At 38.7% G+C, this 15,688-nt stretch overlaps 2 protein-coding genes across 7 annotated transcripts in view; both read right to left on the bottom strand.

Annotated features, from left to right (window-relative positions):
• LOC107591605 (nuclear transcription factor Y subunit gamma) overlaps positions 1-3,874 on the bottom strand; it is a 28,792-nt gene extending 24,918 nt beyond the window's left edge. For 4 of the 6 annotated variants that reach the window (XM_016280808.1, XM_016280803.1, XM_016280807.1 and 1 more), the window contains exon 1: positions 3,782-3,874. The gene's annotated coding sequence lies outside the window, so the exon portion shown is untranslated. Of the gene's footprint in view, positions 1-683; positions 1,575-3,781 lie in introns of those variants that run through there. The other 2 variants (XM_016280805.1, XM_016280806.1) reach the window with 1 other exon arrangement.
• Positions 3,875-4,405: 531 nt separating this feature from the next.
• LOC107591651 (uncharacterized) lies at positions 4,406-14,496 on the bottom strand. Its single transcript, XM_016280871.1, has 16 exons — positions 14,253-14,496; positions 14,026-14,094; positions 13,834-13,902; positions 11,834-11,858; positions 9,647-9,733; positions 8,433-8,581; positions 8,230-8,346; positions 8,088-8,130; positions 7,803-7,990; positions 7,717-7,759; positions 6,920-7,619; positions 6,714-6,777; positions 6,101-6,178; positions 5,913-6,014; positions 5,231-5,837; positions 4,406-5,047 (listed from the first exon to the last, which is right to left on the bottom strand). Exons 2-16 carry the CDS (start codon positions 14,083-14,085, stop codon positions 4,821-4,823), a joined length of 2,559 nt encoding a protein of 852 aa, XP_016136357.1. The 5' UTR covers positions 14,086-14,094; positions 14,253-14,496; the 3' UTR covers positions 4,406-4,820.
• Positions 14,497-15,688: the final 1,192 nt, after the last annotated feature.

Below are 15,688 nucleotides of genomic sequence, written 5' to 3'. Positions count from 1 at the left end.
AACTTTCTAGTACACAAGCGAAAAAGAGATTTTAATCCGACCGGATTCCATAATGAGGCAATGTGTGAGGACAGCCGTCTGTACATGATGAACTAAGGGGCTAAAAGTCCCCATATAAACCCCAATCCATGATGGTCACGTAAAGCCCACATCCATAATGTCCTCTGCTCTGCTTCACTGTCTACACAAGAGTGTAAACAAGCCATGAAACTGGGCCTTGAAAGGTGAACCGGAACTAGCGGTCCTATGCAGCCAGGGCCATCATTTCTATCTGTCTCTGTAAGCAACACAGTTGTACCAGAGATACACAACAGCACGGGACCTTCAATAGGTCCAAAGTCAAAGTGAATGAACTGAACTTAAGAGGTCAGCTGCGATCAAAGAGTACGCCATGCAGTTCAACGATGGAAAGTTAAAATTCCGTATGCAAAACCAGTGAAATTTCCAGATAGTTAATGTTTACATCATCACGTCAAACATTGGTAGTCTGGTTAAGGACTTCAAAATGAACAAGACAGAAAACACAAAGATGTACACTCAGATTTCAAGCAAGGGGAAAAGTAGAGGACGAAAGGAGGAGGAGAAAAGCGCAGCGGAGGACAGAGGAAGCATCCCATTACTGCAGCGAGAGAGAGCGAGAGAGAGAGCTTTACTGTCTGATTGCAGTCGCAAGTCACACTTACCCCGTGCCCTTCATATGCTGCGCTGTGGGCGCTGGAGAACAGGAGGACATCTCGAAAGTCTCCTTAACTGTCTAGTCCACAGGCTTGGTCCCAGGAGGAGACAAAAGGCTGTGGGACAGGCGATCTGCTGCTGCTTTCAAAGCCCCGAGCCGAGGGGAGCGCGATCACCTACCGCCGCCCCCCGTTCCGACCCCTCCCCCTTCTACTAGCCCATCTTCTTCAGCCACCCCCCTCCCCCCTTTCCTAAACACACAACCCACTCCCATTCCTCCCCTGAAGTCGCCTGGAGCCTGGAGTTGGCCTCTGCCTGGCAACCCTACTATTTGTCTTTCAGCTGACCCCTGCCTCGGCACGAGTGACCGGAAAAACAGGCGAGAAAGTGAGGGAGAGGTGGAGAAAAGGGATGGATGAAAAGAAATAAAAGTGTGAGAGCAATGCAGAGCAGCAGAACAAGTCGGAGCAAAAATCTCCTGACTGCTTTCCCTTTAACACTCGACTGTAATCAATCTAGCTTGCTAAACGATACTCTCGGCCCGCCTATCTCCAAGAACCTGCCCCTTTGCTGGATTCTTCAAATGAGCCCGAGTCGGTCTCTGCCGCTATTGGCCTAGCCAGCCGTCTGTAGGCCGTGTCATCCCCCTCCTCCCTGCTTACCCTCTCCACTCCGCCCCCTTTTACAGACACCCAACTTCCTGTTTTAAGTTACCTTGAGCTGCAGGATAGGGGTCAGGGAATGAAAAGAACGAGAGAGAAAAAAACAACCAGACAAAAGCAGCAGAAAGTTGCAAAAAGCACGCAGGGAGGGCGGAGGATCGTCTCGGTTAGCGAGTCTTTAAAAATCTGTCCCCTGCAGATCGTCTTCCCTACTGTGGCTGGACGGAGCTGGACTGAATAACTGACTTCTCAAACAACTGTCCCTTGCTTATTTACAAAGTCAAACTAAATGTCTCTAAAACCCGCCCCTCGGAGGAGCGGATTGGCCAGGCGTGCAGTAATGCAAATGAGCCCATGAACAGTGATTGGCTCAGGGTGGTCTCATAGAGGGTACCAGCATGCTGTAGCCGCATGATTTAAAGTGGAAAGTCACTCAGGTCAGACTTGCAGTCTCATTTGAGTGAAAGAACATGCATGCAGTGCAGCACATGAAACCTAAACTCAACATTAACTGTGTCCTAAATGAATGTAAAGTTGACCTGAAGGGTCATGTCAAATGGTTTAACCTCTAATACGTGTAACCAACCATACAGCACAATCTCATGTGACCAAAAAGTATACATGTTATGCAACTGTTATTACGCTTATTTGTTAACTTTTCATTTAATTATGGTTATTAGTAGAAAAATACAAATGGGGCAGTCACATTTGCCACTGTTCAGCTAATTCACACAAAATTTCACCAGAAATCCAGTTATTTCTAATCTATGCAATCTGAAATTTTGAGTTAAGTCACTTCTGCTTAAGCTGAATCTATCTACATACTATTGTCAATACTTTTTTGCCCACAAAATCTTGCTAATACAATCACACCTTAACTTGCTTAACATCATCACTTGATTCTTTATTAGTCTCGTTATTTCCCGAAACTTCATGTCACCACATGCAAAACGCCCTATGCACCTTCCGCCCAAATCCAATTGATGCACAGCAGATTTAAGATTTCATATTATTTTTCATAAAGAACCAAGTCTGCTAACACTTTGCCGAGACATTCAGTGAGGCGACACTTGACTTCTTCTTTTTTTTTAATTATGTGAGAGATGCACATCAAAATAAGGGGTTAGCTTTAAACAGTATAGATGAAAACCAGAGCAACAACTGCAGTACAATGCTTCCTATACTTTGTTGTTGTTAAAATACATGTGGAAAGCAGGTAAATTATTTACAGCAACAGTACTGAAAGATTATGGCAACATTTGCTAAGAATGCCATTATATGTTTCTTGTAAAATCAAGGTCAATAGGCAATGATATTGCTTTTAAGTGTTGCCTTGAAACGCTCACTGAAGAATCATGTGTAAATAGTGAGTTCATGTGCTATGAATTGACCTCCATTTAACCTAGTACATTAAAATCATGTCAATTACGACTTAAATTACAGCTTTTTGCTAAATCTAGTAATTATGACGTTAGTATTTTATTTTTTATTTTCACTCATAGGTGACAAGTAGAAGTGTATTTGTTTATGCAATGTATATGACACCATCCGCACATTTTGCTCAATTAAAATACACGGAATATATTCCAACACGAATAAATTAAGCACACAGATATACATGTCTTACACCTCTGATGAATCGTAATAAACACTGATACCGATACAAATTACAAATGCTTTTTTCATTAACGAAGTTGACACGCATTTGCAGGCTACCGGGAGACATGCTAACCGAAACCATGCAAACATTCAGTGTATGTGTGTAACATTGTTCTAGATGAAACCCATAGTGCCCGATGTATTTTTTTACTGTGAGACTGATTTACATCTCAAAACATCTACAGCCAGTCAGATTGTACGGACAGATAAGGACTATAAAATGAGCAGCATAAAGCTAACGTAACGTTAGAGACAGTGCTCGCTACGTTAGCAGGCCGCATTGACTGATTCCCGTCAAACTAGGAGAAGTGAAATAATGATGGTTTTGGAAGGCTTTGAGCGAGTTTTCCTACAATATTTGTAAAGCGGTGTAAAGACAGTCTAACCAATAAAGACTACGTTTGGATCTGTCCTTCAGACCAATCAAACCTCGGACTAGATTCCACCAATCAAGGTTTCTAAGGGTTCTGGTAGTTAAGAAACTGCCACCATTTAGGCTCAGAACGAACCAGTGATCCAATAGAAGTCATTTACGCTAGAGAGCCAAAATGGCGACCTATGTCCAACAGTTTCCTGACCGCCTCCATTCCCTTCCAATAGCCACCAATAAGCGCTTCAGAGAGCGAGGAGGGAAATGGCGCCTATGTTCATCCTCCAAAACAATCGTCCATTGGATGAAAACTTTTATTAGACCACGAGCTCAAAACGACCCCCTCTTCATCCAAACCAAGTTGTAGATAGCAACCGAACAGTAACGCAGCAAAGTACACCATTTTTATACTCACTTTACGTGATGAAATCGTAGCGTAGTCCGGTTCGTCGTAATATTTAATTTATTTCAGGCTGTTACAGGAACCAAGATGGCCGACGATTTGACAACTTTTTTTTTTTAAACCGGAAGAAGTGATACGTTAACTGTGACGTACTCGCCATTGAATGTGATTGTTCTTTAGTTCAGCGAGAGGTTGAGCTGGTCTGCACATCACATGAATGCATACGCTTTAATTGTATGCATTTTGTGAATCTGTTTGTGGAATCAAAATAAGAATGACCTCAGTATTTCATTATTCTAAAACAGTAATTATATATATATATAGCAAGGTATGCGTTTACAACATATAATACATGACAAATGTTACATTTATATAAAAAATACTCGTCCAAAGTACAAAAGCTAAAAAAAATATATATTTTTTATTATAGTTGAATCCAGTTCTGTGGTCAGCTCTTCACACAAAAATATTACAATATTGGGATTTTGGGAAAATTCAGTTTGGCACTAGGTGTTTGAAATAAAATAAAAAACATGAAATGCTTGTTATATTTTATATGCCATAGTTCAAAACCAATGTCAATTTAATAAATTTTATTTATTTTTTTAAATTATTGTTAAAAAAAGGACAGTCAAATTTGGGTTGAACTGTTTATTTTTTTTCAATCATCTTTCTTATAAACCATTTGAACAAAACCCATTACAATTTCTTAGTACACAAACCAAACAGAAAAGACAACAGCAAGCAGGCTACAAATCGTGACAAAATGAAAAGCAGTGAGAATTTAGGTAGTAATTCAAAACAGTATGAATATGTGTGTGCCCTGCGATGACTTCCTATCCATTCAGTGTATTTTCCTGCCTGTGGCCCGAGATGCTTGCATAACCTCCAGCCCTCCGTGACCCTGCAGAGAATAAGCGGTATGGGCGGATGAAAACAGTATTACATTTACTGAAAGTTATTGTATGAATTTACATAAAGGTGATCAATCACTGTAGACTATTGTTAAGCTATAACCATCTTATATTATGAACTGACTCATCAGCTAACTTCATCTACGAGCCACGAGCTCAAGAAGAGTTGATGCAATCTTGTCAAGACTGGTGGAGCTGGTTGCTTCTGGAGGTGGCGAGGATGATGGGTGGAACGGGTCGTAGGGTTCATCGCCTGGCTCATGGTCATTCTGATGAGACCTCTGCTGTGCTCTCCCAGCATACATCCTCGCTTCTTCTTGTAGAGAGGTTGGTTGGAAGTGAACAGGAGGCTTGCCAAAGCTCTCTGAAAACAAGATAATTATGTGGAATCAATCAGGAGTTGATATAAAAAACTGGTACAAATTCTTTGAAACACTTCAAAACACTGTAATCACATATAGTAACCTTATCATCAGCTCCTTAGGAAAACAAGTTTGACCTACAACCATCAGCTACAACCAAAAAAAAAAAAGGGGTTTATGATTACCTTGAAAACCTCTCTCAAGATCTGCCGGGCCTCTGTTCTCAAAACGCTCTAATGAACGTCCTTTCTGATGCTCCCAATTTCTTTCAGGATCCAAATTTCCAAAGCCTCTGTAATCACCTTCATAATATCTTGTCTCTTGAGTGCTTCTTGGAGCTTCTGCTCTTGAATATTCTTCAAAATGTTGTTCCTTTTGTCTAGGATCTTCATCATAACGTCTCCGCTCTGGAAGATCTCGTGTGGTCTCTTGTAACATCATCTTTTGAAATCCTCTGGGATCATTGGCGTACGGCCTTGCTTCTTGAAGATCACTGGGATAACTGTCAAATCGTTTTGACTCCTTGTAATCATCTTCATAACGTCTGGTCTCTCTAAGACCTCTGGGGTCATCCCCGATTTGTCGGACCTCTCGAAACATTCTAGGGTCATCTCCAAATTGTCTGGATTCTTGGAAACTTCTGGGACCGTCTTCATATCGTCTGGCCTCTTGGAAACCTCTCTTTCCTAAATGCATGCTATCTGGATCATCCCTTGGGTCTTTATATGCATCTCTGCGCTGGTCTGTCTGCTTTACTCCTCTGTGATCACTGACAGGTTGTGAAGTATGGCCCTTTATAAATAGATAGAGAACAATTATTTAGACTGAATTAAATGAGAATCATTCTTGGCATATAACACTGCTTACCACAGCACTTCTGGATTTGTTGTCTTGGAACTCTTTCAAAACTGTGCACAGCTTTTCTTTAAGAAATCTGGCTTCATCCATATTTTCAATCTTGATGTCATTCTGTAATTTAAACAGAATATGTTCAAATGAAAACTCCAGTTTATCAGCTAGTCTTTTTTCATGTTTGTCAAATATTCTGCACTCACAAGTATGTCCAGAACGTTTTCATGTTTTGGATTAAGATGGGATGTACTTCCAGAATCCACAAATTGTTTATTTAAAGACTAAAGAAAAACAAAAAAACAACGAGTATTCCAACAAACACTGTGGGTTAGTACATAGTCAAGCCACAGTCTTCATCTGTATGTTCAAGTATATACGGCACAATGTGCCACATCGCTGTGTCTTGAATGCGAACAACAATGAAGCCAGTTGTAGTTTGATTAATGTGAATAGTCCATGCTAGAAACGAAGACCAGCTACAACCATATTATCTGCTTATGTTAAGGTGAGAATTAGTGAATCCTTACTGTATTCCTACTAAAATGACTGGAATTTGTCTGCAAAATTTCATTGAACAACGGTAAATGTTATCGCACCATTAGTCTGACTTCACAAAAAAACGCTAAAGCGTTTAAATTACATTTTAAAAAGCAAAATGACTGCTTTAGTCCGATTAAAAATAGAACTTAAACTGCATGTAAACGCAGTTCATGACAAAGTATATCATAGGAATACCTATACACCATATTTAAAAGGCAAGTTATCTTAAGATAAAACATTTTATATACAATTGATTTGAGCGTAAACAAGGGTTACCAGAGGATTTGCTCTAAACGGTGCTCCTCTTGGTTTCACTTTGGCGGGGAATTTATTTGAATGTCTGAAATGAGAATTTAGTAAATAAATAAATAACCCCTGAAGACAACAGACGAATATAAATTTGAGTAAAAATACACCCATCAAATTTCATAACATTGAGCAACAAATTTTCTGAATGTGACATTATGAAATGATCAAGTCACCTCATATGTGTGAGTGCTATTTCCTCTGCGGTTGCATCAGAGAATCTGCTCTTCCTTTTCTTTTTAGCTGGAGCCGCTTCTTGTGAATATGCTCTCGGATTTTTGGGTTGAAACATAGGGGGGTAACCTTGCACCTCATTAACTTTGTCCCAAGTCCTACTTTGCATTTCTCTGACGGTGCCTCTTTTCTCCTCATTAAAGCTTCTTCCATGCATTGACATGGGATTCATGGCAGGATTTCTCTCTTCATAACCTGCATTCCGCCTACCTTCCATTTGCTCTTTCTGATATTCTGATGCTCCAGGGCGGATTCGGAGGTCTTTGTCATTAAATCGGTTTATTTGACCTCCTGAGAACTGTCCTCCGCCAAGACTTTCTCTTTCGTAGTCTTCCTGAAGTCTCCGTCCACTCTGGTCTGCATAGGGCCTAGTATGCATTTCTCTTTCAGGATAATCATCACCTCCTCGAATGCCAGCATCTTCGTAAGGTTTTTGATGTTGGTTTTCTTCTGGATAGAATTGTTGACTGATTGCATGACTTGGATTAGGTCTATTGTACTGGTCATACTTATCGGCAGTATAATAGGGTCTTCCATGTTGGTCTTCATCCAAGTATGTCTGTTTTTGAACCTGTTCAGGGAAAGGTGACTTCGTAAGAGAGTCTTGTCCATAGTGAACACTGGCCCTTAAATCAATTCCTGCTAGGTACAAAGAGTACATAAAAATATGTAAATTTCACACAAAATTAAGTTCTGTACTATGAAAAATAAGCTGCTGATTCAAAGGTCAAATATTCACCTTGGAAAACATTTCTGAATTTCTCTTGTGGTTTTCGGAGTGCCTAAAATGAAGTTACAGCTGAATATTAATTCATATTTCTATGCGTAGAATTGTTGACTGATTGCATGACTTGGATTAGGTCTATTGTACTGGTCATACTTATCGGCAGTATAATAGGGTCTTCCATGTTGGTCTTCATCCAAGTATGTCTGTTTTTGAACCTGTTCAGGGAAAGGTGACTTCGTAAGAGAGTCTTGTCCATAGTGAACACTGGCCCTTAAATCAATTCCTGCTAGGTACAAAGAGTACATAAAAATATGTAAATTTCACACAAAATTAAGTTCTGTACTATGAAAAGTAAGCTGCTGATTCAAAGGTCAAATATTCACCTTGGAAAACATTTCTGAATTTCTCTTGTGGTTTTCGGAGTGCCTAAAATGAAGTTACAGCTGAATATTAATTCATATTTCTATGCAAAACTCTTCAAAATAATCAATTTTACAAGCAACAAATCCACTAAGATTATATTACCACTGGCTTTCCCCATCCCTCCTGCTTTTCAACTACTGCAGCTTTGGCTCTGGCAACAAGACCCGGTTGTTTTTGGTTGTTGTCTTGCCATGTCACCAAGTCAGGTCTTTTCAGCTCCTGCCAAGACAGATCTAATGTAATCAATTTATTTCACTCTGAACAGTATAAGAGTAAACGTATAATGAGGAACAAAGCCACCATACCAAGTATTTTTGTCTGTGTTTGCGTCCAACGATATGGGCCACCATGCTATAAAGGTCCATCTCCACGACACACATTCGGCACTTGTACTTTAACACAGTTTTGCCATCGTCAGTTACATGATCTGGAACCTGTACCAGGGAGTTGAGACCTGAAAAAAGAAAAGGAAAAGTTAGTGGTTTATTGCAATTAAAGATATTTTGAAAATATCTATTTTTTTCAGCTATACAATGAAGGTCAATGGGGTCCAAATTCCAATGTTATTTTGGACCCCATTGCCTTTCTTTGTATGGGAGAAAACAGTTGAAAAAATGTACAAAATATCTTCTTTCATGTACCACAGAAGAAAGAAAATCATACAGGTTTGAAATTACATGTAGGGTTGGGCGATGTCTACCAAATTGGCATCGGACGATGTCTACAGTGAAACATCGTGATGGACGATGACATCGGGGGGCAGGGTTAGGGGGTGTGCCCGAAGTTTGAATCCGTATACAGAAAGGCACAGAAAACAAATAATGCATTCTACGGAGCCACTAAAGGGACATGGTTAGCCGCTTGCTAGCAGTAGACTTTTACATTACAGTACATGAAAGTTCACTTACCACATACAGAGTAAGGAGAGATGACTGATAGGACAATGGCGAATGATTTGCAGATACTGAGCACCAATGACAAATATCTAATCTTGTACAATGTGTGGTAGGTACTGCCGCTCCATAGTATAGAGTCCGTGTGATCGCAAATCTCGAAAGTGAAAGTAAAATGAGAGCGCGCATTCGAAAGTGGTTTCAATGCCCTGCATATTAGTAGCGGGCGGCTCCCTGAAGCCTGCAATTTATATACTGTATAATTACCTAACTATATAATTGCGAGAGAAAGTATTGAAATATATATATATATATTTTAATCCTCCCATCTCGTAGGGCTATATATTCCCTTTAGGGGTTCTGTAGTACACTTAATTTCCTTTCCGAACATGGAATTGGAATGCGGCAGATTGCGGGGGGAAGGGGGTTGGGGAGATCACGATGCCGGCTCAACATCGTGATGTCTGTCAGCCATCGGCGATGGACGATGGCATCATCTATCGGCCCAACCCTAATGACATGAGGTGAGTAAATGATGACCAACTTTTTATTTAGGGGTTACCCATCCCTTTAAGACCACATTACTCCATTTTAAATGGTATGTTTTAATTCTGAAGTCGTCTTACCGATGATGGGCTCATCAAGATTCAGGTATTCCAAATATTCTCTGATGTCCGTCCATTCCGGCAGTGGAGGTGGTCTCGGAATCTCTCCTATAAAGGACAGAATAAGCTCATAAAACATGATCTTTTCAGCAGTTTACAAATATACAAATAATATATTGTTAATAACTGAAAGATCCTATATGTTTCCTATGTCATTATGTTTCTACCTGTTTAAACAGGTCAGATCACAGTAATAGTTTTTTTTTTTGGTACAAGTGAACCACAGGGCATTAACGGTTGAGAAACATTCCCACAAATTAGCTGATGAAGACTCCTCTCGGTGTTAAAACAAAATGTTGAAGTTTGCTTCAATGTTGCATTTCCATTAGATTTCATGTCCACAAACACCTATTCTGCTTAGACATTGATTTAGACCTGAGGCTTTTTGGCAGGTAAAACAGTTCTTGTGTCATCCTTTGTACTGGAATATAATGGCCATTCCCATCATATCTCTGCTGAAAGACATTACATTTCCATCAAAATCCAGAGAGTTCATCTAATTTTCAGCCATCATGAAAGACTCCATTTGATGAAAGACTATCTGGTCTCGAATTGTGGAATAATGCTGAAACAAGACCAAATTGTCCCATCCACTTAAAGATCCATATGGGAATCTCAGATCTCTAGAATCTACGAAGCTTTGGGAAAATCCTCTAGCATCAAGGTCCAATCTGAAGAAACCGGTTTTGCCCAGGTGATGAGCTGGTACACCGATTGTACTAGCATTCACACATCACTGTGGCAAAACAGCATCCCCTGGATTGCGACCAGTCCAGAAGATGCTATAGAAATTCATACTTATCCACCTGTGATACTGTCCATACACATAATGTGTATGGTATGCTTGCTTGTGTTGTCCTCAATGCCTGCTTATGTAAAAGGGGACTCTATGAAATTTCAAAATAAAAATCTGCTGAGCACATTGCAAGCAATGTGTTATTTCCAGCATGTATGATGTTTTGAGGGAACAAATTTACAAGTTAATCATCTCACACTGAACAAGGGAAAATATATATATATATATACACTGGAGGGCACAAACAATGAATTGAACCATAAGGTCCTTAAATTAATAATTTTACAGATCTTTAAGGATTTATATGTCCACATCATCACTACTATTTATTTAAACATGCCATTGTAATTTTCAAATCAAAAACAATTTAAAACCCGTCCCCTCACATAGACATTGCAACATCAATGTACACAACATCAGAGAAGAGAAGGCAGGACAATAAGGTTATCCAATAACCAGACGGGTTTCAATACTTCCCCACAACAACCGGCCACCTGCATGAAATGATCGCAGCGGTCAAATCAAATCCCAGTAGACAAAATCAAGTCCCATTTTTTTTTCACTCAGGTTTCACTCTGATACATGGCACAAGAGGAAAGAAAAGAAAGTTGCATTTTCCATTTCATGCCAACCATGAAACTGAAAAAGACACCCATATTCCCCCTAAAATCCTGAAACAGATTCACTTCTTATTCTTTGAATAACAAAAAATGTTATTCCTGTTTCTTAAATATTCCATGGTTTTACTGCAACTATAAAAATCCACTTAACCGATAAAAATCCAGGCCCATGTGATTCCAGAAGGATTCGGTTTCTTCTTTGTCTTCAAATTCATAAAAAAAAACCTGTAGCATCTAGGGCTTCATATCACTTTGGGGACAAAAATCAGTTCTTTTGATGATTCCTATCATCAGTGGTGAATTCTGTGAGTTTTGTAGCTGTAATGTCCACACATTTTGATGGCAGAAGGACATCCTTCTCTAAGGAAACCCTTCTGAACCTATGAGATGACACCTGACAATTTGAATACTTACAAACTCCTTGAGATTTCTGTTGAATTTCCTGATATGATAGACATGTGCTTTTAAATAGCAAATTCAATGTCAATGTAATCTCAATAAATAGAAAATAAAACAAAATAATTTGATTTTGGGACATTTCGTATAGTCTTATTACATTGATGATAACTCTGTCTGAACAAAATTTGATCGGACTTCTTTTTACTAAACACAAGGACTAACCACAAGAACCCCATAAACTAATTTTTTTTATAAATCCAACAGAATCAGGGACCGTGAGATGCCTAGACATTAGAAGAAATTCTGGACAAAGTTGTGACTTTTACTACTTACCTTGTGAAGCTAGGGTGTCCTCTTTCTTTGAAGAGATTAACAGTGGAGGAAAAACAGGCACAGGTGACTATATATTTTACTTATGTACACTTCATAGGAGCTACTTGCAATACTGAAATAAAGTAAACAGAGGTTAATAACACATAGGCAACAAAGAGTGTTGTGACGGTAGATGGTCTAAACCCCATTTGGGGGAGACCTTCTTTATTCACTGGGCTCTTGATTAAGTAACTTTACCCCAGAAGCTCTGTGGGACCCATATTGTGCATCATTCTGGATAAAAAAAAGTTCAAGTTTGAAGAACCACAAGTATGGTTATCATAAAGGAAGCATTGTGTGTGGGAAAATGAATCCCAAATTTTCCAGAAACAAACTACAAGTTTGGGTTTCACTTGTTCATGAGAGGAAATAAGATGAATAATGAAGAATTTCACAAAAGTAACATGCCATGGAGCTGTAAAAGCTGAAAAGATCCAGTCAGAACATACTTACTAAAAGTCATTCAAAATAACACAAACATGAAAATGTGTTCATGGATTTACTAGGATTCAGTATCCTGTGTTATTTTATAAAACAACTCAATTTCCAAGTGATATAACAGAAATAAATTTGGATTATTTACTGTCCAGCCCTTTGTAGCCAATAGCTATAGAGGCACAGCAGTCTCCACAGAGGATACACAAAACAGAAATAATGCGGTAAGAGTTGTATGGTCAGAATTCCCATTTGACCAAACATAAGTACGGACTACTTCCCATGCAGAAATCTGAAATCAAGCCGAATATATAGTTGTGCTCAAGGAGTGTCGCTCTGAGTATCTTCCAAAGATTCAATGTCATGATGAATCTCACAAAGTTTGGAAAATCAGAGCAACAAGGAGCAGCTGAGAAACTTTAAAAGAAAACCTGTGCAGTACGACTCTCGGAAACATTGTGGCCAGCCAGTTAAGAACGGAGCTGGCAGATTTGGACAATTCCTGCCATTTTAGTATGCAGCATCTAATAGTCCTTTGGCAGTCTTGTGAAAAAGCACATCATCTTGCTGCACCACCAACAGCAATAATGGCTATAGGCTGTCAAACTACCGCACATTTTAGTGCAGGTGACAACTATTTGGAGTAGTGTGAGGATGCCCTCAGACTAAAAAAAAAAAGCAATGTTATAGAGCTCTTGAATCTTCTCAAATATGCAGAAGTGTACAAGAATATACATGTTGTTTCAAGCAGCTCCATCTGTTCAGGAGACTGAAGAAGCAAAAAGATAAACCTATAAAATTGTAAAGTGTATTTGGTCCTCAAAATGAAATCTAATTGGACTGGTATCTCACCATCTTATAGTAAAGACAAAGAAACGACATCGAACAGCCCAAAACACTCCAGTGTCCACACAACTCCTCCTAATTTGCTTTAAAAGCAAAATGAGTAGCTTTTGGGACTGATAAAGCAATGCAGACATAACCTGTATACAAGGTCATAACCTGTGCATACAATGTCTGAGACAAAGGAAATGAATAGGCAAAATGTTGTTCGCTGGTTGATCTCGATTCCTTAGAAGTCCTAAAGTTGAACGAAGCAGAAAAGTGAGTAAAACTAAACATTCAATTACAATCTAAAACCACTTAAAATCTATTATTAATAGTACTTCAGAAACACTGAACTACTAAACTGTATATAAATATGTACTAATACTAGTCAAAAGTTTAGAATAATTAAATATGTTGTATGCTGTTGAAAGTCTTTTATGCTCAGAAGGCTGCATTTATTTGATCAAAAATACAATAAAAACATGTATCTTGTGAAATATTATTACAAAGAGAAAAGAACCGTTTCTGTTTAATATATTTTCAAATGTAATTTCTTCCTGTGATGGCAAAGGTGAATTTTCAGCAGCCTTCGGTGTCACGTTATTCTTCAGAAATCATTCTGATATGCCACTTTGGTGTTCGGTTATCAATTATTATTACTACTCCTTCAGTCACAACACTGGATTTTCTCTCCTTACCTTCAAATGTTGTAATGTGGTCACGTGTATTTTGTAATGGGTTTCGCCCCGTATTCTTTTATCGCAGATCTGAGGAAAAACATTTATCAATATAAGTGCCATAGAGTTAGGTCAATGCATTTACATGACGTTTTAATAAACAATATCAATATCTGTTTTTGTAAACTCGGCTCAAAATAAAGACAGATTTACCGAGCACTCAATAAAGCTGTTGGCCTGGTCATCGTCGTACACTGTCAGTAAATCAGCCATCTCTCAAAACTAAAATAAAACACAAAGTTGTCTGATTGAGTGTTATTCGCACAGTATCTAGTTCTTTGTCAAGTCATGCAAAATAAATGTAGTAACGTTACAGAAAACATGAATCAAGAAGACGCATTACACTTAGCATTTCGTAATAAATGATATTTGCGACGCACCTACTTGTAAAGCCTCGCACGCAAGAATTAACGAAAGATTAGCGAATTAGCGATATACGCTTTTATGCACCCAACATTTAAAAAAATTATTGAAAAGTACAAAAAAAAAACCCCGCGATGCTAAAAGACAAAAGTGGTGAAATGCAATTTTTTTCCCGTTTAGGCCACTTCCTCAGTCCTCTACTTCTTCTGTGGTCAAATTCTCTTTGCTGCAGAAACGTTCGTACCACCTAGTGGATGGGTAGTTCGTAACCTTCTTCGTCTTCTTCTTTTGATGTTTAATGGCGGTTGGCAAACCAGCGTTTGGTGCTTATTCCGCCACCTACTGGGATGGAGTGTGAGGCGACGATCTCAAGGGAAATGCTCATTCAAAAAAACAAACAAAAAAACCCCTCCTACCTATATTTTATTATATACATTTGTTCTTTTCAGAAAATGAATAAGAGCTTTATAACCTTTATGAGAACTGTTTAACACATTCTGTAATGTTATAGAATTAATGCCGGCAGATTTTAATTCCTCTTTGAACTATTCTTTCCCATGCTCTACAGTTAATCAGCACATGCTCTACAGTTTCTGGAAGTCCACAATGATTACATTGACCAGATTCATGTCTTCCTATCATCTGGAGTGATTTATTAAGATTAGTGTCCAATTCTCAATCACGATATGTATCATCTCTTCTATAAGCAGTTCTTACATGTCCACTTGTTTATTTATATTATACAAATGTCGCCCTTTGTTACCTTTATCCCATGTCTCTTGCCATATCTTTCTGACAGCTACAGGGTATATTCATGTCAATATTTGTGTGCTTAAGAGCCCGTTTCACTATATCTTGTCTACCTCCTCATTTCCTTCCACTTCAGCATGAGCAGGCACCCATAACAATTCTGCTATAATTCTCAGTTGCCGTATTCGGTACAAACTTTGCTGTACTTCTAATAAAATATCTTGTCTAGATTCTGATTTTCCACTCAGTATACTTGTGAGTGCAGAATATGAATCTGAACAGATTACCACTGTTGTTGGTTTGTTCGCAACCTGTATGACTTTCTTTCTTCTGTGGAACTTAAAATTAAATATTACGTACAATTGAATCGACTGAGTGACAGCCTCGGTCGCCATTAACAATAAAAAGCATATAATGTAAGTGAACGGTGACCGAGACTCATTATGTTGTACATATACTTTTGTGGTCCACTGAAGAAATTCATACAGGTTTGGGACAAAACAGACGGCAGATTTGTCATATTTTGACTGATTTTTATATAGATGAGCTAGAAACAGCATTCTGATCAACTGCAGCACAGATTGAAGAAGTATCATCTGAAGAATGCTAAATTACCCAAATGGTGCACATGTTTTACCCACCAGGTGTCGGTGTGATTCAATAAGTGAAGGCTTCATGACATTGCCCAGAGACAACAGTGAAT

The sequence above is a fragment of the Sinocyclocheilus grahami genome, unplaced genomic scaffold (genome assembly GCF_001515645.1).
Source record: "Sinocyclocheilus grahami isolate Dianchi unplaced genomic scaffold, SAMN03320097.WGS_v1.1 scaffold144.1, whole genome shotgun sequence".
Lineage (NCBI taxonomy): Eukaryota > Metazoa > Chordata > Actinopteri > Cypriniformes > Cyprinidae > Sinocyclocheilus > Sinocyclocheilus grahami.
This window is presented reverse-complemented; position numbering and strand designations above follow the sequence as displayed.